Consider the following 24,782-nt stretch of genomic DNA (forward strand, 5'->3'; position numbering starts at 1 on the left):
CATATTTATGAAATGGAAAACTAGATTGTTGTAAACTCCCAGAAAGAAGGAAAGGATAAAGAAATAGAAAATATGGAGAAAAGGCTGAGAGGAAGAGAACAGGAGGAAACAAATGCCAATATCTAGATAAAAAAGCAGGTCCTAGAAAAAAACAAAATAAAAATGCAGAGGAGGAAGTATTTGAAAGTGTAATAAAAGTGGATTTCAAATAATTAAATAAGTGATCTCAGTTGAAAAGGTTCACATGTGTCAAAAAGAAGGGAGCAATAGGCCGGGCGTGGTGGCTCACGCCTGTAATCCTAGCACTCTGGGAGGCCGAGGCGGGAGGATCATTCGAGATGAGGAGTTCAAGACCTGCCTGAGCAAGAGTGAGACCCCGTCTCTACTAAAAATAGAAAGAAATTATATGGACAACTAAAAATATATAGAAAAAATTAGCTGGGCATGGTGGCACATGCCTGTAATCCCAGCTACTCGGGAAACTGAGGCAGTAGGATTGCTTGAGCCCAGGAGTTTGAGGTTGCTGTGAGCTAGGCTGATGCCACAGCACTCTAGCCTGAGCAACAGAGTGAGACTCTGTCTCAAAAAAAAAAAAAAAAAAAAAAAGAGAAGAGAGCAATAAAACACAAAGCAAACCATAACCAGCACATTATAATGAAATGTAAGCACATCAAAGACAAAGAGAAAATTCCAAAAACTTCCAGAAAGAAAGAGTAGATCACAAAGAGAAGGAAAAAATAATCAAGGTTTTTTGCACCTGCCTTTTCAGCGATAATACCAGATGCACAGTCAAGGAGTGTTTTCAAATATATTATTTTAAAAAACCCAGAATCACTAATAACAAAAGATAATTTTTGATATCTCTTTGTAATTGAAAAAATAAAAATCTTATGAACACCAGGATATGGGTGGGTGGGGTTCAGCCATTGCAACACTGAAAGCTGAGAACAACCAGCAATTTGTAGTCTGGCTCTGATCCACAGGTAATAAAGAATTGAAGTGTTGAGAGATTTTATTTTCCTGGGCTATGGGAAGATCAGAGAGCACTTGGACAGCCCAAGTCTTTGAGGAGCTCAGAAATTCTCAACAAAATTTACCTTCCAAAAAAGCAGAAATTCTCTGTGAGGAAAATCTGCTGGGAGTAGAACTCAAATTACACAGGGAAGAAATACTAGAAGAAAAAGGAGAAAAGGTTCATATGGTAGGGATGAGGCAGAGCTCAGAACCGTGGAGGGGATTACAGAGAAAGGCTATGTTTTTAAAGACTTTGTATTATGAATAACAATAGAGAAGGAAGCCTTCAATCCATAAAGCTAGAAAAGCTACCCTGGCCCACTCTCACCTTCCACACAGAAACTTTCTCCTTAAACAAACAAAAATCCATCTCAGGCAAACATGAGAGCAACAGAAGAGTATTGCAATCTAATCCCCATACAAAGGTAGTGTAAGAACCAAAGGTGAAAATATTCAGAATAATGTGATGGCAGGAGACCAAAGTACATAAGAAAAGTATGAGCACAGGCAGATGAAAACTGAAAACTAATATATTTAAGTAGGCTTAAAAATCGAGAAAACTATATAAGCTATAAAGATAACCGCCTAAGTCAAAAACATAAAAGTTCAGAAGTCATATGGCTAAATATGGGGGAAAGAGAGCTGACAGCTCAGTGAAGAGTTAGAATATTAATAAAAAGAAGAGTCTTTTAAAAAGGAAAACTAGGCCGGGCGCGGTGGCTCAGGCCTATAATCCTAGCACTCTGGGAGGCCGAGGCAGGAGGATTGCTTGAGCTCAGGAGTTTGAGACCAGCCTGAGCAAGAGCGAGACCCCGTCTCTACTAAAAAATAAAAATAAAAATAAAAAAAATAGAAAGAAATAAAAATGAAAACTAAATGAAAAGGAACAGAAGGGTGAACAGGCAACACAAAATGTATAGAAAGGGCAGTCGCCGATAGAAAAGGGAAGAATGAGAAAAAATTAAAAGAAAAAGAAAGAAAAACTATTTGAGAGAAAAGGATACATGTAGGAGGCAGACTAAAAAGATCTATATGGTTGGACACCATGAGTACAAAACCAAAACAGTAAAGACCTAAAGCACATAATTTAAGAAAACTTTTCTGAAATCGAAGACGAAATTGAGAGGATAACTATGTATCTGGGGAAACTAAACCAGATGCTGAACATATTCTAGTAAAACTACTAAACTGAACTTCAAAGTTTGAGCACCCAGATGAAAATGCCAAGCACTTATAAGGGATGTGTAACCCAGATGGGCTTTAGATCTCTTGGCAGCTTCACATTGTACAAGACAACAGACAGCATACCTACCACGGTCAGGTGAATGCAATGTGAGGCAGGGATGTTATATTTAGCCAAACCAAATGTCATGTATAAAGGTCATAGATAAGCCATTATGAGCATGCAAGAACACAAGAACTATTATTCCCTTGCTCTTTTTCTAAGATATTTATGAAATCCTGAGTTCCGGCAACCAAGAAACCATAAATCAAAGCTCTGCATAAGGCCTGGGTGGGGGGTACTTCCCCACTTCTGTTGCTGGGCGTGACCTTGTGACTTGCTTTAGCAGTGGGAGGTTAGCAGATATTATCCAAGCAGGAACATGACAAGCACTAGTGTGGTTGGGGTTCTTGCACTTTGCAAGAGAAGAAAAACATCCAGGCTGGCCCCTTGGTCTCCTGTACCCATAGTTAGATTAGAAGTATGCAGAGCACAGTCAACCGAGCCAAACCCAGATTTATCAGCCAAGCCCCAAGTGAACCAGAGACATACGAGTGAAAATAATTTCTTAAGAGGAGAGAGGACTAACTCCCTCATCACCAAAATATAAAAGGGCTTACCTCGCATATTAAAAGAAAAACTAAATGCTATACACAAAAGAAAAATATAAATCAAGGAAATTCAGATGGGTTTTAAAAAAAGGATGAAGCAAATTAATGGATGGGCGACAATATACCAAGAAAATAAAAAGAAAAAGAAAGCAGAGATTATAATTCCTAATGATAAAATATGCACACCTCAGTCCAAAACCTGGCCAGCAGTTTACTTAACTGGGAAACCTCACAGTCTTTCCTGCTAAAATTAGAACAGGACGAGGATGTCCATTGTCTCCACTATTATTTAATCTAGTGTTGGAGGTGTTAATCAATGCAATTAAACAAATCAGCCAACATATAAAACTAACAGAGACTAAATACATGAAGAGGGAAACCAACATAAAGACATCAATTCCTCCTGCCTTCCCTCTAGAGTCAATAAAATTCCAATCAAAATCCCGACAGAATTTTTTATAAAGCATGATAACATGATTCTAAAATGTAAATGGAAAAGTAGAAGTTCAAAATAGTATAATATAAAGGGGAACTTACCCAATCAATATCAAGTCATATGAAGCTATATTTACTAAATTGGTATGATATTGGCATGTGGATAGGCAAATTGACCAACAAAATAAAAAATAGAGCCCGGAAACAAAACCCTCACATGTATGATATTTTGGTCAATGACAGAGTTGGCACATCAGATCAGTGAGAAAAGGAGAAATTGTTCCATAAAAAGAATTGGACATTGATTTTCAATAGGGGAAAAGTTAAATTGGCTTCTTAACTCACACCGTGTACAAAAATCAACTCTACATGGATTCTTAAATGTCAAAAAAAAACCCTTTAAGATTCTTTGTAGACAATATTAATGAATATTTTACAGTAGGGACAATTTGATATACAAGATGCAAAAAGTATTAAATGGAAAAATTTTTTTGACTATTTTATGAACTTATCTTCATTAAAAGGCACCTTAAGTCAAGTGAACGATTAGTTTCACATCAAGTGTACATAACCTTTATATCTTAAAGACTAATATCAATAATATATTAATATAAAGAACTCCAACCAATCAATAAAAAGGGGACATTTCTATTAGTCTGGTCATTAAAAAAAAAAAGAGCACAAACAACCCAATAGAAAAATAGCAAGCAACACAAACAAGAACATCATGGAAGTTCAATAAACATATGATGAGTTGTTCATCATCATAATCAGAGAAATGCAAATCAAGATTACAATAAAATACCGATTTACATCTATTCAACTGGGGAAAGTTCTAAAGTGTGACATTACCAGGTGTTGGACAGAATGTAGATCATGAGATCTCTCATACACCAATGGTGGGGCCATAAATTATTGTAACCACTTTGGAAAGCAGTTGGACAACATCTCCTAAAGCTGAAAGTCACCTACCCTGTGACCCACATATTCCACCCCTATGTAAAAGAAGCTCTTACCCACATGCAACAGGCGACATCCTCTAGAATATACATATGGCAGCTCTGTTCACGAAAACACCTGACAAATAAAAAAACAAATGTCCATCCCAGGAGAGTGGATGAATAAACTGAAATTTGTCCACATACTGAAATTTCATACAGCAGCCAAAACATGTACATTTTCGGCTGGGCATGGTAGCTCATGCCTGTAATTTCAGCACTTAGGGAGGCCTAGGTGGGAGGATAGCTTGAGGCTAGGAATTTGAGGCCAGCCTGGGCAATATAGTGAGATATCATCTCTAAAAAACAAACAAACAAACAAAAAAAAAAAACAAAGAAAAACTAAAAAACCAAACCAAACCATATAAATTTTAAAGAACATGTGTGCTTCATGTGGGTTACTGCCAAGATCCTCAGGTTTGTTTGGAGGCTTGTTTATCCTTTATAATAAACAAATCAAGAGCATGGTATGAGTGCTCCAATGATAGTTCCATGAAGCAAGGGTGGGTATGAATTGAACCCTGTGAATCTGGAGTCCAATGAGAAACATTAACAGGGTGAGAAAGCTTGAAGTCAGCAACAGAGGCAGAGAGAACAAAAAAGAGACTTAGGAAGGAGGAAGAGCAGAAAGAACGGAGACCAGAAAGAACAAAACCTGGAACTGGAAAAGCTTGTGGAGAGACATGAAGCACTGCTCTGACTTCTGATCCCCATGATCTGATCAGGGTGCCCGAGGCAGTTTAGCTGAAATATTGCTGGCCTGAGGAATGTGACTACTGTCCCTGGGGGAGGACAGCACAGGCTGAGAATACCTTAAAAGCCCATGCCTGTCCTCCTTGCCCAGAGAAGACAGCAGGCAGGAGCTCAGTCCAGCAAGAGACCAGGTGAGAGGCCCCTGCATCACTCCCATCCTGGAGCCACTGGAAGGGTCTATGCACCCATCTCTCTCCCTTCTTCCTCTCTGCCGGGCTCCAGCATGGCTCTGGGGCTGTCTCCCTGAATGCGCGTCTCTCATGTCTGTCTACTCCTCTACTGCTGTGTGTCTCCCACACTTGCTTTCTCTATGACTGTAAGTTCTGGCATCTGCAACACCTTGATTCTATCTCATTCTGCTGCTCTCAACCTGTCTCTTCGATTGTCTTTCCATTTCTCCATTGCTTATTTTCTGACCATCATCAACCTCTCTATCTCAGTTTTTGTTCCCTGACTCTCTGAGCCTTGAATTCTATTGTCTTTCTCTTTCTCTCTGTATCTCTTAATTTATTCCATGAGTCCATCTTCCAAATGTTGCTGACACCTGTTGTATCTTTCTCTCTGCACACTGCCCTCACCCACTTTGTCTCTGCGTCTTTCTTTTTTCCGCAATGAACCTCCATCTCTGTCCCCCCATTTACCTCCAATTCTCCCTCTCCGGGTCTCCCTCTCTTCCTCTGTCTCATTTCGGGGTCTCTGAGCCCATGATCTCAGAGCCCAGGAGAGGGAGAGGTTTTCTTTATCCAGCTTCTTCCTGTGCAGTGACTTCCCTGAGGGACAGAGAAGGGAGGGAGAAGGAAGGTTAGGAAGACCTGGAGCAAAATCCAAGACTCACAAGAAATTTCCAAGACTCACTTGAGTCCCTACTCTCTCACTAGGTGCTGACATGATGCCCACAGCAAGAGCCCCCTGGATCTGGGTCCTGGGGTACCTCATGCACACTGTCACAGGTATCTGTGTGTGTATGTGTGTGTGTGAGGTGTCAATCTTGTGACTCTCAGCTGTGATTTCCTGCAGAGCTGCAATGTGTGGTGGGCTCCATAAGGGTCAATATAATAGGCTAAAAGTGTGTGTTTGTCTGATGGACATAAGCCAGGGCTTGGTTAAACCAAGTAACACTTGTGAGAACTGAGTAGCTGATAAAGAAAGAGACGTGGGTGAATACGAAATGATTTGGCTTCCTAGTGTGCCTCCAGGTGTTGGGGGAAGAGGAGAGGGGAGGGTTCCAGATGAAGGGTCTGTGGCTGAACTGGCCTCCCCATGTGGCCAGTCCAGCCCATAAGACAGAGTCCACTTCCTTCACTCAAGAGGTCTAGGCCATTCACACTACGGAGTCTAATTCTACCTTAGCTTAACTCCCATCCCTGAGTCTGAGTCTGGCCCCAGGAACCCTGAGCCCCTCCTCTGAGCACCAGCTCCACCTCCAGAAGCCATGACCCCCTCCCTGGAATTGGGAGAGCTTGTAGAGAGGCCACAGGCACTGAGAAAGGTAGGAGTAGGATTCCCAAGTCCCTGTCCTGACCCCTGTGATGCTGGTTTCACCTCCAGGAGCCCTGACCACACCCCCTGAGCACTGGCTCCACCTTCAGGAACCCTGATCACACCCTCTGAGCACTAGCGCCACCTTCAGGAACCCTGATCACACCCCCTGAGCACTAGCGCCACCTGTAGGAACACTGACCACACCCTCTGAGTGCTGGCTCCACCTATGGAAACCCTGACCACACCCCCTGAGTGCTGGCTCCACCCATGGGAACACTGACCACACCCCCTGAGTGCTGGCTCCACCTATGGGAACCCTGACCACACCCCCTGAGTGCGGGCTCCCTCCAGGAGCCATGAAGTAGCTCCCTGGGACCCGAAGCCCAGAAACAGGTGCTTTTCTTTCTTGACTCAGAAGCTCTCTCAGGTTTCCTCCGTCTGACACAGGCCTCACCTGCCTGGTCCTGACCTGCTCCCAGATCTAGTCCCTGTCCCTTAGAATGGACCCACCCACTTGCACGCTGATCCTTTATTTGTGCCCTAACCCTGTCCCTAGGAAATCCGATCCCGCTCTTAGGAGCCCAAGAAAATATCGCTGGAAGCTTCATCATAGACGGCGTGAAGTGCCGCCCACACTCTCAGCCCTGGCAGGTGGCCATCATCAAGAATAACAGAATTTTCTGCGGAGGCGTCTTGGTGCACCCTCAGTGGGTGCTCTCGGCTGCTCACTGCCACCAGCGGTAAATGCAGGAGTGAGGCGGGGGTCGGCGGGGAGCCCCATCCGGGCGGAGCTTCGGCCTGTGGGCGGGGTCTGAATGGAGCCGCAGGGCTTCTCCGGAGGGGCTGGGTCGGGAGCCAGAGCGGACAGTTATGGAGATGCCTGCGTGAGGGAAAGACCGGATCTACCCTGGGGGTTCCAGAGTGAAGGATGGGGAGGGAGGAGGAACCCTCCAAGAGTTAAAAGGAGGCCTCAGAGCGAGCAACTTGGATGCTCTAAACAGCCTTATCCTGGCTGGGAAGAGGAGAGATAGGAGTTGGAGATAAGAATGAGAATGGGAATGGTGATAGAATTCAGAGCTGGCGATAGGGCTGTATCTGCGAATGGGGATGTGTTTCATAATAGAAACACATAGAGAACTGGAGAGAGATGAGATGGAAAGAAAACAGGCTGAATGTAACGCAATTCTGACACTAACTACCTGGAGTTAGTGCAGACTTCACAGGTTGAGGGCAGAGTCCCCCACAAGACACCCGTCCCCTCAGAGCCCAGTCACAAGTTCCAGGGTCCCCAGGCCACCTGCACTTCTTACCAACTGGCTACAAATTCAAGGGTTCCTACTACTCCCTCAGGCATAATAATTCACTAGAACAATTCACAGAACTCAGGAAAGTGCTATACGTATTACAGTTTTACTGTAATCCTTGGAGGATGGAGATGAGGATGTGGTTGCCATGGTATTCATCACCCCATCCGCCCCCCTCAGCTCCTACACCATCGAGCTGGGCCTGAACAGGCTCATCGCAAGACAAGAACCAGGAAGTCAGAGGATAGAGGCCAACTTCTCAGTGCGGCACCCAGAGTTTGTCCCACCTGCCAAAGTCAACGACCTCATGCTCATCAAGTTGAATAAACCAGTTATAGAATCTGACTCCATCCATACCATCAACATCACTTCCCAGTGCCCGACTCCCGGAACTATCTGTGTCGTCTCTGGCTGGGGTCTTCTGGCAGATGGTGAGTTCTCTTCTGTCCTTCTCTGAGCCCATTTCTGCCCAGCCATTGATTCTAACTCTGGGCTGTTTTCCAGGACACTTGCCCAATGCGCTTCAGTGTGCGCATGTCCCTGTAAGGTCGGCGGAGGACTGCAGAGCCGCCTATCCTGGCGTATACAACACCGGCATGCTCTGTGCTGGCAGCAAGCAGGATGGACAGGGTGCCTGCAAGGTGAGTTTCTGGGACAGCCAGTAGTCTGGACTTTCAGGAAAGACTGGGGACATGGGAGTGAAGAAGTACAGAGAAAAAAGGAGCAGGGGACAAGCTGGGATTCAGAGAGAAAGAAAGAAACACAAAGAAAGTGAGAGCTGGAAATAGAAACACATAAAGAACTGGAGAGAAACAAGATAGAAAGCAGGGTGAATGCAATGCATTTCTGACACTACCTGGAGTTAGCGCAACGTCACAGGTTGAGAGCATAGTCCTGATTATTTGCTAGAACAACTCACAGAACTCAGGAAAGTGCTATACTTATGATTACGGTTTTATTATAAAGGGTGCAAATCAGGACCAGGCAACTGAAGAGACACATAGGGTGAGGTATGAGAGGGTCCTAAAATGAAAAGCTTTTGTGTCCATAGGATGCATCACCCTCCCGGCACACCCATGTACGGTTACCAACCAGGGAAGCTCATCTGAGCTTTGATGTCCGGAGTTTTTACTGGACGGTTGACTGAATCATTGTCCACGTGGTTGAACTCACTCTCTGGCCCCCTCTCCCCTCCATGGAGGTCAGGCTGATATCATGTGGCTCAAAGTCTCAACCCTCTAAATAATTGCTTGGTCTTATGGCATAACCTGCTCCCATCTTGAGTCATCTCCTTGACATAAACTATCAGGAGCCCACCACGAATAACACAGACATTCCTATCACTTGGAAAATTCCAAGGATTTAGAAGGTGCTGCCCCTACCTAGAAACCAGAGACAAAGGCCAGCCCAATTCTTTATTATACACTCCAAGAGAAAGAGTATTCCTTCATAGTATTTCTCTCAAGAGAGAAAGAAAGAAAGAAAGAAAGAAAGGAAGGAAGGAAGGAAGGAAGGAAGGAAGGAAGGAAGGAAGGAAGGAAGGAAGGAAGGAAGGGTAAACAGAAACAAGGAAGCAACTGGGGGGGGCAGGGAAGAGAAACTATTATATAAAAAGAAATATAGGCCGGGCGCAGTGGCTCACGCCTGTAATCCTAGCACTCTGGGAGGCCAAGGCGGGCGGATTGTTTGAGCTCAGGAGTTCAAGATCAGCCTGAGCAAGAGCGAGACCCCGTCTCTACTAAAAATAGAAAAGAAATTATACGGACAGCTAAAAACATATATATATAGAAAAAATTAGCCGGGCATGGTGGTAGATGCCTGTAGTCCCAGCTACTTGGGAGGCTGAGGCAGGAGGATTGCTTGAGCCCAGGAGTTTGAGGTTGCTGTGAGCTAGGCTGATGCCACGGCACTCTAGCCTGGGCAACAGAGTGAGACTCTGTCTCAAAAAAAAAAAAAAAGAAAGAAAGAAATATAGAGGGAAATATTGAGAAAGCCACAAAGAAAGACATGAGCAGTCAATGTAGAAAGGCTAACAGTCAACTAGAAATGGTGTGGGTGGGGCAGACAGAGACAGAGACAGACAGAGAAGGGGGAGGAGATAGAAGAGACAATGGATCTAAAAGACATAAGTGGACAGAGGGAGCCAGGACACAGACACCAAGGGTGTCATGAGACTAGACATTGTCCCAGAGGGGGCCAACTGTCAGGAGCTGGCCAAACAGGGCAGGGGGTCCAGGACTCCAAAGTGAAACCTGGTAAGGGTGGGAGAGGCTGAGTTTGAAGGTAAGGTAGCTGCTGCTGTCTCTATTTACCTTACTGTTTCTCTTTCTACTGCCCGTCTCTGTGTTCGTGTCTCCGGGTCTTTCTCTCTGGGTGCATATTTGACTCTCCCCTTCTCTCTGACACTGTCCCTCACCTCCTCTCTCTCTCATACAGGGTGACTCTGGTGGCCCCCTCGTCTGTGACGGAGTCCTGCAAGGCATCGTGTCCATGGGAATGTTTCCATGTACCCCGTTCGTGAAACCCAATTTGTACACCCAAGTCTGCGTGTTCTTTCATTGGATCCAGCAAACCATACGAGCCAACTGAGCAGGATCCCAGACCCAGAGCTGGACATCCTCCCACTCAAGTCCTTCATCTCTCAGATGCTGGGGGTCTCTACCTTCAGCCTCCTCCTCCCTTGGACCCAGGAGTCCAGGCCCCACCCCCTGCAGATGCTGTTCACGCCATCTGACAGGTGGGGAGGCCAAAGCTTGGAAGGCAGCAGAGCCCAGGAGTCACAGATCAACCCCATCTCAGGACCTCTTTCCTTAACAGCGGTGAGGTCAGCAATGACACTTCAAAAGAAGGGAAGAGTTCTTGGAAGACGACTGTGCCCAAACCCCACACCTACATCAGCCTTGGAGAAGGACCTGGTATTCTTCAGAAGGGACAGTGACTGACACTGGTTGACTATTTATATGTCACAGATGAACTCACTCAAACCTCGGTGACATTTGCATGAGTTGAATATGATGATATTAATATTTTATCAAATCTATGAAGAAAACATTGTAAGATGCACAACCAAAGGAGAAAAATGCTTCCAGTTAAGCTACAATATGCCACTGAATTCAACACATTCATTTTCAGACTTCTTTTCAAAAGGAAGTGAGAGAATTGATAAAATACAGTAATATTATCCTCATTTAACAGCTGAAGAAACCAAGGCAGGGATTGCCTAAGACACAAGTTCCAGGTCCACAGTGTAGTGGAAGTTGTTGGTGCCCCACCCCTCAATCCCTCAGGTGTGGCGGACATTGTCTTTTTTTTTTTTTTTTTTTTTTGCAGATTAATAAGAGAAAGGATTATTTACTGGCACATGGGGAGAATCACAGAGTGATGACCCAATGCAATCACAGCAAAACAAAAATAAATAAATGGGACCTGATCAAATTAAAAAGCTTCTGCACAGTCAAGGACATTGTCTTCTAACAGCTCATGACAGCTCCGCTCTCCAGAGGATTTCCCTCCACCCAGAAGAAATTGCCTCACCCAGGAGATTATGCCCACCCCATTGTAAAGCAGCCAGCCAGTGGCCAGCAACTTATGGACCCTGGGGTACAGAAACCAAGCATCCTTCTTCAAGGTGGGAACTCAGTGGGACAATTCACCCTCCGGATTCAGGTTCAGGTTGAAGGTAGGCTCAAGCCAAACCCACATCATTTCCTTGCTGGGCTCCTTCCCCTACAATACTCTTTCTCCCTCATTCCCCATCTCCTGATAGTCCTCTGTCAATAAATCTCTTTCAAACGAATTTAATCTCAGTGTTTGCTTCAAAGAAAGTGGACCTAAAACACATGGTTGTCAGGAGGTGCAACTGGGACCACCGCATCTGACAGATGTCCCCGCAGGCAGCTTTGAAGCTCCTCTGCCCTGCTGTGTCCCAGATGCACGGTCCATTTGCAACACAGCCCCTCTCGAGCACTGGGGCTGCAGACAGAGTCTTAGCTTTAAAAGTTTTTTGAGGTGGAATCAGACACATCACTCACCTAACTCCAGGTGAGAACTTTCACTCCACTTATCCGTGGGTCCCTGCTTTACAATCTTCCTTATCTTTTCTTACAGCCGAATGGAAATGGTTTTTTTATAATACAACCTGAGAGAAAATGATAGCTATAAAAGAAAAGCAAAGAAGATCCAACATATCTATAACTGGAACCCATGAAACGGAAGGGATAATAGAAATGACAGCAATAAAGAGACGAAATAGGTGCAAGAACCACAATTCCAGAAAACTTTCTAGAAATCAAAGAGAACCTGAAACTCAGCATAATAGAAAAGAATGACACCACTGGGTACACAAGGCACACACTCCAGCCTTACATACTCATACATATGCACACACCCGCAGGTGCCTGTGACATAGAGACCACAGCAGACCCCAGGAACCAGGGAGTTAGAACTCTGGTCTTCATGGTAGCACCTGAGGTGAGGACAGGAATACACATGAATTTGGGGACTTTGACCCAAAGAATGTCCATTGTTCCCTTTCTCCCTCTCTCCTCTGTCCTGTAGGAAGATACTGAGCAGGGAGGGACCAAGCAATAGGATGCTCACTCTTCGCTGAGGTCCTGTTGAAGGTTACTCATCAGGTTTTGCATTTGGGGACAAATTCACACATATGGGCAGGTGGTGGACAGGCAGGGCCTTGCACTCCCACCACATACACAGACAACGGCACAATTCACAAGTACCAGACAGGGACTTTTCAAGGTCAAAGGAACATGAGCGTCTATATGGAAAACATGGATATGGCCCCCCAAGGTCAAAGTCACACACACATACCCAGCAACCGTAGAACAGGGTTTGCTCATCCAGATCAGATGACTATATTGTATCTTCCATGGTCACAATCTGGGCCTAGCACACTGGTGAAGCTGGGGGAACGTGGGGGTGGTGGGTGAGCAGTGTCAGAAAGGATAGGTGAGGCTCTGCTGCAGAGAAGGGTGGAGGACACAAGCTGAATAGGGAGACAGTTTTCCATGGGTCGCTCACATTTCTACACGTCCCTTGAGCGAAGACACATCATTTTGCCCCAGACTGTCTATCAGAATGTTTGGCTAGCAAGCAGTCTTGCAAGATGGTATCTCCATCAGATCAGGTTTATTTACTGTCCAGGATAGTAAAGATAATATCTCCCCAGAACTAATTTGTTTAATGTCCAGGACAATAAATATATGTCCCTGCAGGGCATTTCTGTTTGTGGTCCAGAATAAAAAGGTAAGATCTCCGTCAGAGACAAAGGCCAGGCAAGTTGCCAGCAGCCCCCTTGCAAGACTGATTCCCCACCAGTGGCACAAGCCACTGTGTGCACAGCTGTGCACAGCATCCGCCTGGACTGCTCTGATTGCCCCACAGGACTTGGGGGCAGGGTGAACCCCTGTGACCTGGAACCTCATGCCACCTGCTGTGCCATGAGTAATAACATCTATCCTTTGTCTCTGAGCCAGGATCTGGTGGGTTCTGCCAGTACCCATGAAACTGGCAGGCTAATATTTGTTTGCAAGTCAGTAAAATGTCAGCCCCTTCAGAGTTCTCAACAAACAGTTGGGCACTGAGGCTGCACCTGGGCAGCTGGAGAGGGAGGTCGGAGGGGCCCCAGCTGGGTGCAGCCACAGGACAGAAGAGGAACCAAGGCTGAGTTGAACCTTGCAGGTGAGTGTAAGCCAAGGTGAAGCTGAACCTTCCTGGCCCCACCTGAACCTCTCCAGATACAAACTCACCTGCTGCATAAGAAACTTCCTCTCACCACCCTGTCTCTCCCCCTGCCCAATGTGCTCTTCCTCTTGGGTTCCACATCTCACGTTTCTGGATGGTCCGTTGTTCCCTCAGGCACCAGGACAGACCCTCAGGTGCCCCACAGCCTTCAAACACTAGCCACATCCCACCTGCCCCCAGATGTCCAACCCCAAGGACCACACGCTCTGTCCATCCCCACTCCCAGTCCCCTGCTCTCCCTTGCAGCCTCCAGTCCAACCTCCCATGGCCCCAGAGAGCAACTGAAACCTAAAGCAAACAGAAGAAAAGAAATGATAAAAATGAGAGCAGAAATCAATGAAACTGAAAATAAGAAATCAATAGAAAAAAAATCAAACAAAAAAAACCCCAGTTCTTTAAAAACATCAATAAAACTGATACATTTCTAGCCACGGTAACCAAGAAAAAAAAATAGAGAAGATACACAGTACTAAGATTAGAAATGACAGCAGATCTGGCACCACTGATCCCTCGGACAGTATGAAGCTTTGCCAGTTGAAAACAAACTGCTTCTGGTGGCTTTTACTAACAGGTATTGAGGGGGAAAAAAAACATCTGCTACATCAATAGCTGCATACCAGGTACCAGAGGATGTGTTAATTTGCTCAAGCAATGAAACCACATTTGGAACATTAGCTGCATCTCGACTCACCACCTGGTTATGCTTACGATAATCCACTGTCCTCCCTCAGGATCCACCTGTTTTCTGCACAAGCCAAATAGGCGAGTTGAATTGCGATGTAGTAGGAACCACCACCTTGCATCCTTCAGCCATTGACGGTGCCACTAATCTCTGCAATCCCTGCAGTATTGCTTCTGTTTATGACTTCTCTAGGTAGAGGAAGTTCTAGTGAATTCCATGTGGTCTTTTTTCCCCAGTGTAACAGCCCTTATCCACAGGTCTGGAAACTGGTGTGGGAATTCTGACACTTTCTCAGCATGTTGGTCCCAGCTACATGTTCTGTAACTGGTGAAATAACCAAAGGATGGGTTCAGGGACTGACAGAGCCCACTGTGAGGTGGGCCTGAGCCCAAACTCCTGAACTCCGCCAGCCTCTACACTGACTGTTGGGACCACAGTGACGTCGTTGGTCTCTTGTAATGAGTGTCATTTCAGAGCCAGTGTCCAATCATATCCAAAAAGTCTGATGACTGGTTCAAGTTTGGGAAATGATTAAGGGACCATGACATTGTTCTTAAGTTTCAATCTAGACTTCTGTTTGCTTGACCCAGAATCCTTCTGCTTGTACAGATCAGCAGGAATTTAGTAGCCTGCCTACCTATTTCCCTTCCAGGGAAACCAGGATCACAGAGCCAGCACCACAGGTCTCCCAAGTCAGACTGTTCTGACCACTGTGCTGACTCTGCTGTCCATTGCACTAACCGTGCCCACCAGGTTTTGGGAAAAAGTGGCTCCATTTGGCCCATACCACCCCAGGATCCAATTGCCTTCATGGCATTTGGGGTTCCCAATTCAGTGGCAGCAGTTCCCACAGTAATTTCTGACCCACAGAGAGGTGACAGAGCTCTACAAGGACGCTGAGGCTCCCTTCACAAATTCATTTCTCAGTGTGTCTTTCTGAGGCTCCCAGTGTGGGCGAGCCTCCTATAGCCCCTGCTTGTTCATGCTGATGCTGAGTGCAATCTCACGTCATCCTGCACGGTGTGTGGTGTCCCCCTTCCTCAGGCTGTGAGTATCTGTGACTAATCAACTGCTGATGATCTCACGTATCCAGTGGCATTTGTTGTGTGTTTAGCCATCCTCATAACCCTGGAGTGGGAACCCCTCCCTCACTAATGATGTAAAGAGAAGGCAAATAAAACAATTACTGTATCCCCTTTGAATTCAGTGCCTTTCCTCAAGCCTGCTGCTAGTTCTGGGTTCCCCATCATAGGGAGAGCTCCATGGTTCACTCAATCACAAGACCAAACCAGGCCGGGCGCGGTGGCTCACGCCTGTAATCCTAGCTCTGGGAGGCCGAGGCGGGTGGATCGCTCGAGGTCAGGAGTTCGAGACCAGCCTGAGCAAGAGTGAGACCCCGTCTCTACTAAAAATAGAAATAAATTATCTGGCCAACTAAAAATATATATACAAAAAAATTAGCCGGGCATGGTGGCTCATGCCTGTAGTCCCAGCTACTAGGGAGGCTGAGGCAGTAGGATCGCTTAAGCCCAGGAGTCTGAGGTTGCTGTGAGCTAGGCTGACGCCACGGCACTCACTCTAGCCCGGGCAACAAAGTGACACTCTGTCTCAAAAAAAAAAAAAAAAAAAAAAAAAAAAGACCAAACCAGATCCCCAGGTGCCTTCCTCATCCCCACTTGTTCCCTCACCCCCTGCATGGTAATAGGTTAACTCAGGAGGCCTGCAATGCTCAAACCCTGCACACTCCAATTAAAGAATGTTAGCCAAAATTTTATCTCTGCAAGAACAGATAGTTAAATTTTACGAAGAACAGAATCAGCAATGTTACTCACCCTTGAATAACTTCTGGGAGGTAACATGTGATCCCTTAGAACAGGGATGGGGAATTTCATGTTGGAAGGCTGCGTTAATTTAGCTGTAATCAAATAAGGCCACATTCAAGAAAATTCAATTAGATATACTTTAAAATGTACAATATTTTGTAAAAAAAAAAACTACTATGTACTTGATAATTTCAAAAAAATGAAAACAATTTGTTAGTTTAAGTTAACTAACTTTTTTATGACTTTGTTGTGTCTGCTTTTTGTTGGAAAGCATTTGAATATTTGGTTGCAGCATGGAGGTCTACCATTTCAATTGATCCTCCAGATGGGTATCAGTCATTTGTGACCTTAAGGGTGTCTTGGTTTGGGTTAGGTAGGAGAATGTAGACTCACAGCAATAAGTGGTTGAAAAGTAAGAAAGCATTTTTCAGGCATGTTGCTGAAGGCATGGATATTCTACTGCATTTTCCCATATTTCAACTGGATCTTTCTTAGAATCAAACAATGACTTTAAAATGTCATTTACTCGGAGCTCAGTCAATCCCATCTGTAGTTCTTTAGGTGCCTTGGTTATATCAACTAGGTGAGGCTGAAATGCTGATTTGAGTTTGATGTCATGATTCTCAAAGTCAGTGAATCTATCATGATATTCTCCAATTAACAGGTCTATAACAGCTGTGTATTCTTTAAATGATTTGCACATATCATCCTGCTCCATCAATGACCTTTGCTAACTGGGGAAAATGTTCATCCAAAATTTCCTTTTGAAGAAGAAATGTTTTGGAAAAATAGCTTTTTTTGAAATGCTTGGATTTTTTTGCCACATGTCATATATAGATTTAGTTTTACCTTGCAAAGAACTATTCAAATCATTTTGATTTGACATGATATTACACAGAAATTCTACATTCCTATAGAAATATTTTTTCAATAACTCACATTGCTGATTCTGTTCTTTGTAAAATTTAACTATCTATTCTCACAGAGATAAAATTTTGGCTAACACCTGTCGCTGCACTAGCCAATGCACTTTAGAAGAATACAGCAAATCCACACTGAATACTTCATCATTCAACTTTAGCATGTTATGAAACTTACAATGCCGTCTTGCATTTGCAGGAATATAGCTAACAATACTTATAACTTGCTATGAAGTATCACTTAAAATAGTAGCTTTAGTGCAGAGATTTTGCTGATGCAAGATACAATGAAAAGAAATGAGAGCATCCGGATCTGTTAATACTTTTTTTATCTGTGCAATAAACACTTCATGTTTTCCTGTCATAGAAGGTGCACCATCTGCACATACACTCACTAAATTTACCAAATTCAGTCCAACTTCATGACATTTATCTTGAAAGTTGTTGAAGATATCTATTCCCCATGTTCTGTTCACAAGAGTGCCCAAAGTGGGTAACTCTTCATAGCAAAGAAAATCTTCTGTTATGACCCAAATGAAGTATAAAACCTGCACCAAGTCAGTAGTATCAATTGATTCATCCAAAGCGATTGAATAGTACACATTTTCCTTCTGAAGTATTGCATTAAGTCATGAAGTTGTTCTGTTAAGTTGAAGGCTAATTCATGCTGCTGATCAGTTATGGTTCTCCTTGAAAGAAGCAGTTGTCTGTACTTTGAAACATTATCAGGGTCTAAGAATCCTACAGCTTTGACAATGCATTCTTTAACAATTTCTGCATCACTCAATGACTTCCCTTTTTTCCTGTGTATATAAGCTACTTTATAAGTTGCTTCAGTGGTGTTATTTCTAGGTTTTATTGCTGTTTGAAAGAATTGTCTTTGCTTTTGCTTTTCATCTTTTAATTTCTGCAATACAATCTTTCATGTCTTTCCCTCTAATTTAAAATATTTGTGGCCCTTATAAGTGTTATAATGTTGATGAGTATTGAATTTCTTTAATGTTGATATTGCAGTATCACAGAGAAAGCAAATCATCTTATTTTTAGCAGAAACAAGATAATACTGCAATTCCCAATCCTCATTAAAAAATCTGTTCTCTTCCTTCAACATTCTCTTGGTCTTCTTTGACATGATGGACTGTTAAGCAGACAGAATTAAAAAACACTGTCAAGCTTTGGAACTATTCACAAATTCCACTTCAAACAGAAACACAGTGCACCACTGTCAAAAGCTGATAACAGACTGGTGTACTTGACTCCCACAAATTCTCACCAACCAGCCTCATGTGGTAGTGGTGCCAATCAGATGGGGGAAATTAGAACTAAGTCATGAGTATAGCAGCTGTCAATTTAGCCCTATGGCTTACTAATGTTCTAATTGTGCCAGTCAATCTGGAAGGATTATTTCATTGAAACTTATTTTATTCTTTGGTATTTTAAATATGTTCATTTTAAAAAGAAAATAAAAATACAAAAGATGAACAAAAATGTATTAGTAAAAATAAAAGGATTTATTCTGTAAAATGTGGATTCAGTCAAAAGGCTGCACTTAAGGACCTACACAGCCACATGTGGCCTTAAGCCTGCAGTTCCCCACCGCTCCCTTAGAATGTTTTGCTAAGAGTGTTTTGGTATGTCTGGGGCCTTGGGCCATGCCAGACAATTAATGCTAAGAATGCAATTTACGACGAATGCCTGTTTTTGTATGTCTGGGACTCTGGGCCATGCTCTACCAGTCTGACCTTTGGAGAGACTGGGGACTGAACCATTCGAGCACTCCATGCCTACTGTACAGACCCCCAGTAAGAACGCTGGACACTAAGGCTCAGGTGAGCTTCCTTAGTCTGAAATACTTCATAAGTGCTGCCACACAACTTTGCTGGGAGAATTAAGTGCATCTATAACATTCCACTGGGAGAGAACAACTAAGTTTTCCCGTTTTCCCCACACTCCGACCTATACGCCTGTTTCCTTTGCTGATTTTAATCTGTTTCCTGTCACTGTGACAAACAACAATAAACCATAGTGTAACAGCTCTTTTGAGTTCTGTGAGCACTGCTGGGAAATCAACAAATCTGAGGCTGGTTTGGGGGACCCCCATGCCCCCCCATAATGGATCAGCTTCCAGGGATTCCAGGCTCTTCCCTGAGCCTGTCTCCCCACAAGATAGGAGGACCCTCCCTCCTCTGCTCGCAACCTTCTCTAGGCTTCCCAGTGACCCAGGACAAGGTGGATTATACTTTAAGCTTCATCCTCACTGTGTGTAAGTCTGGTGTGTTGTGCCTCCAGCTTCTACTTGGTGGCCATGGAAAGCATCCACCAAGTGTCACTATCCACTCTCCCAGGGTGAACTCCACTCCTCCTCCATCTCTGCACCACGCAAGTAACACAGCCACCCACGTCCTTATGTGTATCCTTGAAGAACCTGAGTAAGAAGAATTCTTCAGACATTGCCAGTGTTCCCGGAGAGAGTGGAGAGGAGAAAATTACAACCGTCTGAGAAACACTAGTCTCCACCTGTGTCAGACCCTGACTCCACACTTGAGGACACAGGCTAGGAGAACTGGGCTGGCTCTAGCTTTGGCCAGGTGAGTTCCAAGCTTCCAGGTAACCCAGCATTTAGAAAGGCTGGATGATTTCAGAACTGACGTGTACTCGATTTTACTAGTGGTAGGGGGTAGGAGAGGGGCACTCAGGGATTGGCAGCGATGGTGTCCTTGATCCACTCCTGATAAGTCCACAGCTTGGTGTACAGGGCAGGCTTCTGGGGCTTAGCACATGGCTGAGTGCCCCATGACGTGAGACCCTGAAGCATGCCGTTACAAATGAGTGGGCCCCCTGAGTCACCCTAAGGGTAAAAGGCAGAGAGACAGAAAATGAGAAAGTTCAGCCCCAGTTTCTTCCTTGGGAGCCCCAACTCTCACATGCGGGCCGGCGGATGATTATAGCGATTTCCCAGCTACAGGGAAAGAGAGAAATGTCTCCAGAGCCCACTCCCCGAGGAAGCAGGGAGTGGCAGGGATTCCAACAGATGGGACAGTGGCTTGAGTCCTGGCCAACAGGAAAGGAACATCAGGGACCAGCTCCTGTGCAGGGGGCAGGGTCCAGGACAGTCCCTGCACAGGTCAGTGGGGAGAGAAGCGGGACCATCTGCAGCACCCCGACTCCAGGGCTCATCCCAGAGGCCATCTCGCCAAGAAGCTTTCTCTGACTAGAAAGCTCCCTTCCCAGGGCTCTGGGGAGCCATGGAGGGCTGTGAGCAGGGCTGGGGCAAGGTCACTTTTGGAGCCAGGAGGGAGATGGATTACAGGGGAAGAGGCTGAGGGCCAGGTGCCTGTGGGGGAGGCTGGTGAGGGGCCAGGTGGGGATGAGGCCTGGAGCTGCCACTCCCCACCAGCCCCAGCCTCACTCCCTCCCTGGCCTCTGCCCCGCTTGCTCCCTGCAGTCTGATCCCCACACAGGGGCCAGTGGCAGCCTGTGGACACCTGAGTCAGCCCCATCCACCTTCTGCCCAGCACCCTCCACAGCTCCCGAGTCCTCAGAGGAAAAGCAGCGTCCTCAGGCGGCCCAGGGCAGGCCCTGCAGGATGGGCCCCGGCTTCCTCCGAGGCCTCTCCCGTCCACCCCCCCCCAGCCCTGTTATTTGAGTCATTTGTACGGTGAGTGCTTGCTGCTCCTCACACCCTCCAACCCTCTCCCCTCGACCCGGCACCTGCTGCTCCCTCTGCTCCTCCCCAGATGCTGGCTCACCCCTCACCTGCCTCAGGCGTTTGCTCACGCCCACCTTCTGCATGAGGTCCCCACAGTCACACTGTCCCCGTCCTCCCTGCCCCCAGAGCCCCATCACCTCCTGACACCCTCCATCGTTTCTGTGCTATGTTCCCTGTTCCTGCCTTTGCCCCTCCCTAATGGGGCTTCACAGGGGAGGGGCTGCTCCGTCTGCCCACTGCTGTCTTCCCGGGGTCTAGGGCAGTGCAGGGCACGGAGCAGATGCCCAGGGCGCGTGTGTTGGACGGAGGAACAGGTGGATGATGCTGTGAGAATCAGGTGGTGCCTCCAGGGAGTAAGGAAAGGGGGCAGCAGGGAGGGAGATGAGGACCTGGGGGTAGGGGTGCAGACGCAGAGCAGTGGAAGCAGATACTGGGTTAGCTTTCAGATCCCTGCCCAGAATCAGGGTCCCCTCTCTCCTCTCCCCTCAAGATCATAAGGGGAGGGGTGGCTCACCGAACAGGTGTCTTTCTTGCCATCCCAGTGGCCAGCACACAACATGAACTCTGTCACCTTTTCATAGTAAGCTTCTTCACACTTGTCATTGGACAGGAGCTCGAGGTCCACACACTGGAGAGCCTCTGGGCGTAAGACTATGGGTCAGGGAAAAACAGGGCTGTCGTCAGACCCCACCTGGTCCCTGGGCCCCTCCTCCCTCAGGCACTGGGCTCCGGGCTGCACCGTCTGGCCCAGGCATACACTTCTTTGGTTGGATGCTGCCCCAGCCGGAGGCATAGCAGGTGCTCCCCACTTCTGGCTCCCGGGTGGGCAGGTCCAGGACCTTCACGGAGTCTGTGATCTTGGCAGGATTTGACAGGTGGAGCAGCATGATGTCGTGGCTGCTGTCATCATCTGGCCCAAATACTTGGCGCCCCAGGAGGCTCATATTGTAGTGCGGGTGTGGGAAGCTGCGGTTGACGGTGACCACCTGGCCTGTGTCTTCGTGCTTACGTAGGCTGTGGCGGCCCAGCCAGACCTGACTGTTGCTGGGAGGAGGGGGATGGACGGATGAGCAGAGTGGACGGTGGGCAAAGGGAGACAGGGCAGGGAGCAGGGAGATGGTCCCAAAAGAGAGAAGAAGAAACAATGAAGAAAAAAAAAAAACAACACAGGAGTTGAGGAGATACAGTCACGGTGAAATACAGACAGTGAGGTAGAAAACAAAGGAGTGTGACCCCAGGAAAGGCAAACACAAAAAGCAAGAGAGACGAAGTGGGAAAGAAAGAGCTCAGAAGGACAGAGGGATTGAGAAAGGCAGAGGGGAGAACAGTGAGAAACAACAAAAGGAGCAAAAAAGAGGCTGAAAAACAGGAAAGGCAGAGGCAGCGAGAAACACACAGGGAAGAGGAAGGAGAGAGCAGAACAGGGAAGGTGTGAGGAACATCCAATGACAACGGGAGGCAGGAAGTCAGGGAGAGTGAGGGCCAGAGGCAGAGAGGAAGCCAGGAGTCTGGGGTGTGACAGAGAAAAGGGGGGCCTTGGCAGGGGAGGGGAGGCCTGAGAGCGGCTCAGCTGCAGCTGGGGCTGTGCTGGCTCCCTAGAGGACCTGGCCCAGAGCCCACGGTCTCGTCCCCATTTCCCTGCCACCACCCTCACCCTCACCATCCCTCTTCTCCTTCCTTCTCCCTCAATGGTCCCACCCAGCTCCAGCTGAAACTAGCCCTTCCCTGCGTCTCCCCAGAGTGGACTGATGTCCTGAGGGGGGCTGGGCAGAGTGAGAGGCGCCCCCTCATGCACACATGTTGGGGCTAAAGCCCTTCCTTCTCTCGGGTCCCCGTAGGCCCATCCTGGATGAGTGTTCAGTGGTGATGGGGGAGGGGGTGGGACAGAGACCCAGGGAGAGAAATGGGCAGAGAGATGGAGGGTGAGACCCATGGTGACAGAGGTGACCACAGAGTGACCCAGAGAGGATCAGAGATAGGGAAGACACAGAGATAGGGAGACAGAGAGGGAGACAGAGACCAAAACACAGTGACAGTCAGACACAAAACCAGAGCCAGAAAAGGACACACACAGAGATCCAGAGAGAGAACCCGGCAGCCATGGGAGGGTGGTCCAGCCCCAGCTCTGTCTCCCCATGCACCTGGACCAGAACCTTCTCTCTCTCCCTCCATCCCCCAGCCTTGCCTGAGGTTACCCCAGTGGAGTTGCCCAGCTGTTGTTCCTGAGGGGAACAGACACTCCCTCTGTTCCCAACTCACCGGCTGATGCAATGGGCGGCTGTGAGTACCCACTGGGGGTGCACCAGGACACCCCCACACTGTGCGAAGCCATGACGGATCACAGCCACCTGCCAGGGTTGGGAATGGTTCTCACACTCCCAGCCTCCCACAACCCGGGACTGGATGAGGGGTGCAGCACCTGCAGAGGGGGTTCTGGGTTAGAGGGGTTCAAAGTTGGCAGGAGGGGCTGGAGGACTGGGCCAGCAGAGGGAGCTGTGCTGTGCTTGGCAGGCCATGGAGGCAGAGGACCGGGGTTGGGGGTCCAAGGACACAGGCAAGGGGTCTTGGGAAGAGACTGGAATTCTAGAGCCATCCCTAGGTTTGCAGCTTGGTGGTTGGTTCTGGGTGGGGAGAGTTTATGCTCTGAGCACAGAGCAGACCCCAGGGATCAAGTACTAAGGCAGCGTCTGGAGCAGGGATCAAGTCTGGGGTCAGGTTATTCGGGGTGACTCAGAGTCTTGGGCTGGGAGAAGGTCAACTGTGGTGGAAGCTGTGGGTCCTGAAAGGATAAGGGGTTTTAGAAACCAGGAGGCAGTGCCCCATGGAGGGGTTCAGTTGCTGGGAGAGGTAGATTTGCAGGGTTTACAGAGTCCCGGGTTGAGGAAACATTCTGGGCCTGGGTTGGGTTTCTGAGGTTTTGAAAGGGATGTGGATTTAGGGAACCAGTTCTTGGAGAGCTGGCAGTGTGGTTGGAGTTGTCCATGCTCTTCCTGGAGACAAGGCTGGCCCATGAAGGGAAGGTCTGGAGCAAAGGGAGAAGGGGGAGTTCTCAGAACCCCAATGCCAGATGAGGGGGACCACGTGTTGTCCCAAGCCATATAGCCTGGCTGGGAAGAAGTTGGGGTGGAATCGGGTTTCCTAGGAGCAGGATTGGTAGGCCAGATGTCAAGATCTAGGGGACAGGGTTGAGTGCTCACAGTGGCTGGGAAAAGTCAGTAGAATGTGGTAGGATTTAGGGGCTGAGGGGGCAGACCAGTGATCAGGGTCCAAAGAACCAATGGCATTGACAGAGGTCCTTGGAAGATTTTGAGTCCCACAAAGAGATACAGAGATGGCCCAGGATCTGCCCCTTTGGAAAAGCAGCTGTGAGTAGGGAGTTCGCTGGGCAAGGGGGAAAAGTTCTGGGGTAAGCAGGAAGGAGCAGGGACCTAGCGCGGGAATGAGGACTGTGACAGCATGGAGGGGCTGGGGAAGGTAGGGAAGAGCCTGGCACCCTGGTCTGGGGTAGACTGTGGGCTGGAGGGACGGGGCTGGATGCTGGGTGGGAGGAAGGGACTTCAGCGTGAGAGTCAGGGCCTGCACCCCCTCCCGCATCCCCCATCTGTCTCACCAGTCCACTCCAGGGACAGGGTGAGGGAGAAAACCAGGAACCACATGGTGACAGAGCTGTCCACAGGCAGGTGGTGAGCCTGAGCCTAGAGGTCCCTGAGGAGCCCTATAAAGCCTTCACTCCCCAGGACTTCACTCCTCCCCTGCTGGCACCCAAATGTTGGCCAAGCCCTCCCCATGCCACTGGAGGCTGAACAATCCCCTCCCACACCCACAGCTGTGGAAGGGGAGGGAAAGCCAGCACTAGTTGTTCTGCAGATACTAGATCACCCTGGGTGCATTCCCAGGGTCTGAGACCAGATGGAGCAAGGCCAGTAGCTCATGGAGACTTGATCTAGAGGACAGAGGCAGAGAAGGATGAACAGGAAGAGGGGTTGAGACAAATCACTGATTTGTAATGCAAAGTCTCATGTGCCTAAGCCCAAAGTAAATCTTTTGCACCCCAAGACACAAGGTGCCC

General features: G+C 47.3%; 1 protein-coding gene across 1 annotated transcript; it reads right to left on the minus strand.

Annotated features, from left to right (window-relative positions):
• Window positions 1-18,519: 18,519 nt before the first annotated feature.
• LOC123623766 (kallikrein-2-like) lies at window positions 18,520-21,897 on the minus strand. Its single transcript, XM_045531031.1, has 3 exons — window positions 21,471-21,897; window positions 21,228-21,364; window positions 18,520-19,852 (listed from the first exon to the last, which is right to left on the minus strand). The coding sequence occupies exons 1-3, from the start codon at window positions 21,655-21,657 to the stop codon at window positions 19,697-19,699; spliced, it is 480 nt and encodes a 159-aa protein (XP_045386987.1). The 5' UTR covers window positions 21,658-21,897; the 3' UTR covers window positions 18,520-19,696.
• Between the last annotated feature and the right edge of the window lie 2,885 nt (window positions 21,898-24,782).

This window comes from Lemur catta, chromosome 19 (assembly GCF_020740605.2).
Source record: "Lemur catta isolate mLemCat1 chromosome 19, mLemCat1.pri, whole genome shotgun sequence".
Taxonomy (NCBI): Eukaryota; Metazoa; Chordata; class Mammalia; order Primates; family Lemuridae; genus Lemur; species Lemur catta.

Excerpts from the sequence above, each read along its gene's own strand:
- LOC123623766 (XM_045531031.1), bottom strand. The coding sequence starts at position 21,657 with ATGAGCCTCCTGGGGCGCCAAGTATTTGGGCCAGATGATGACAGCAGC. Across the intron at positions 21,365-21,470 it reads CAGCATCCAACCAAAGAAGT|TCTTACGCCCAGAGGCTCTC; the intron begins GTATGCCTGGGC and ends CCTGACCCATAG. Across the intron at positions 19,853-21,227 it reads GCAAGAAAGACACCTGTTCG|GGTGACTCAGGGGGCCCACT; the intron begins GTGAGCCACCCC and ends TTTTACCCTTAG.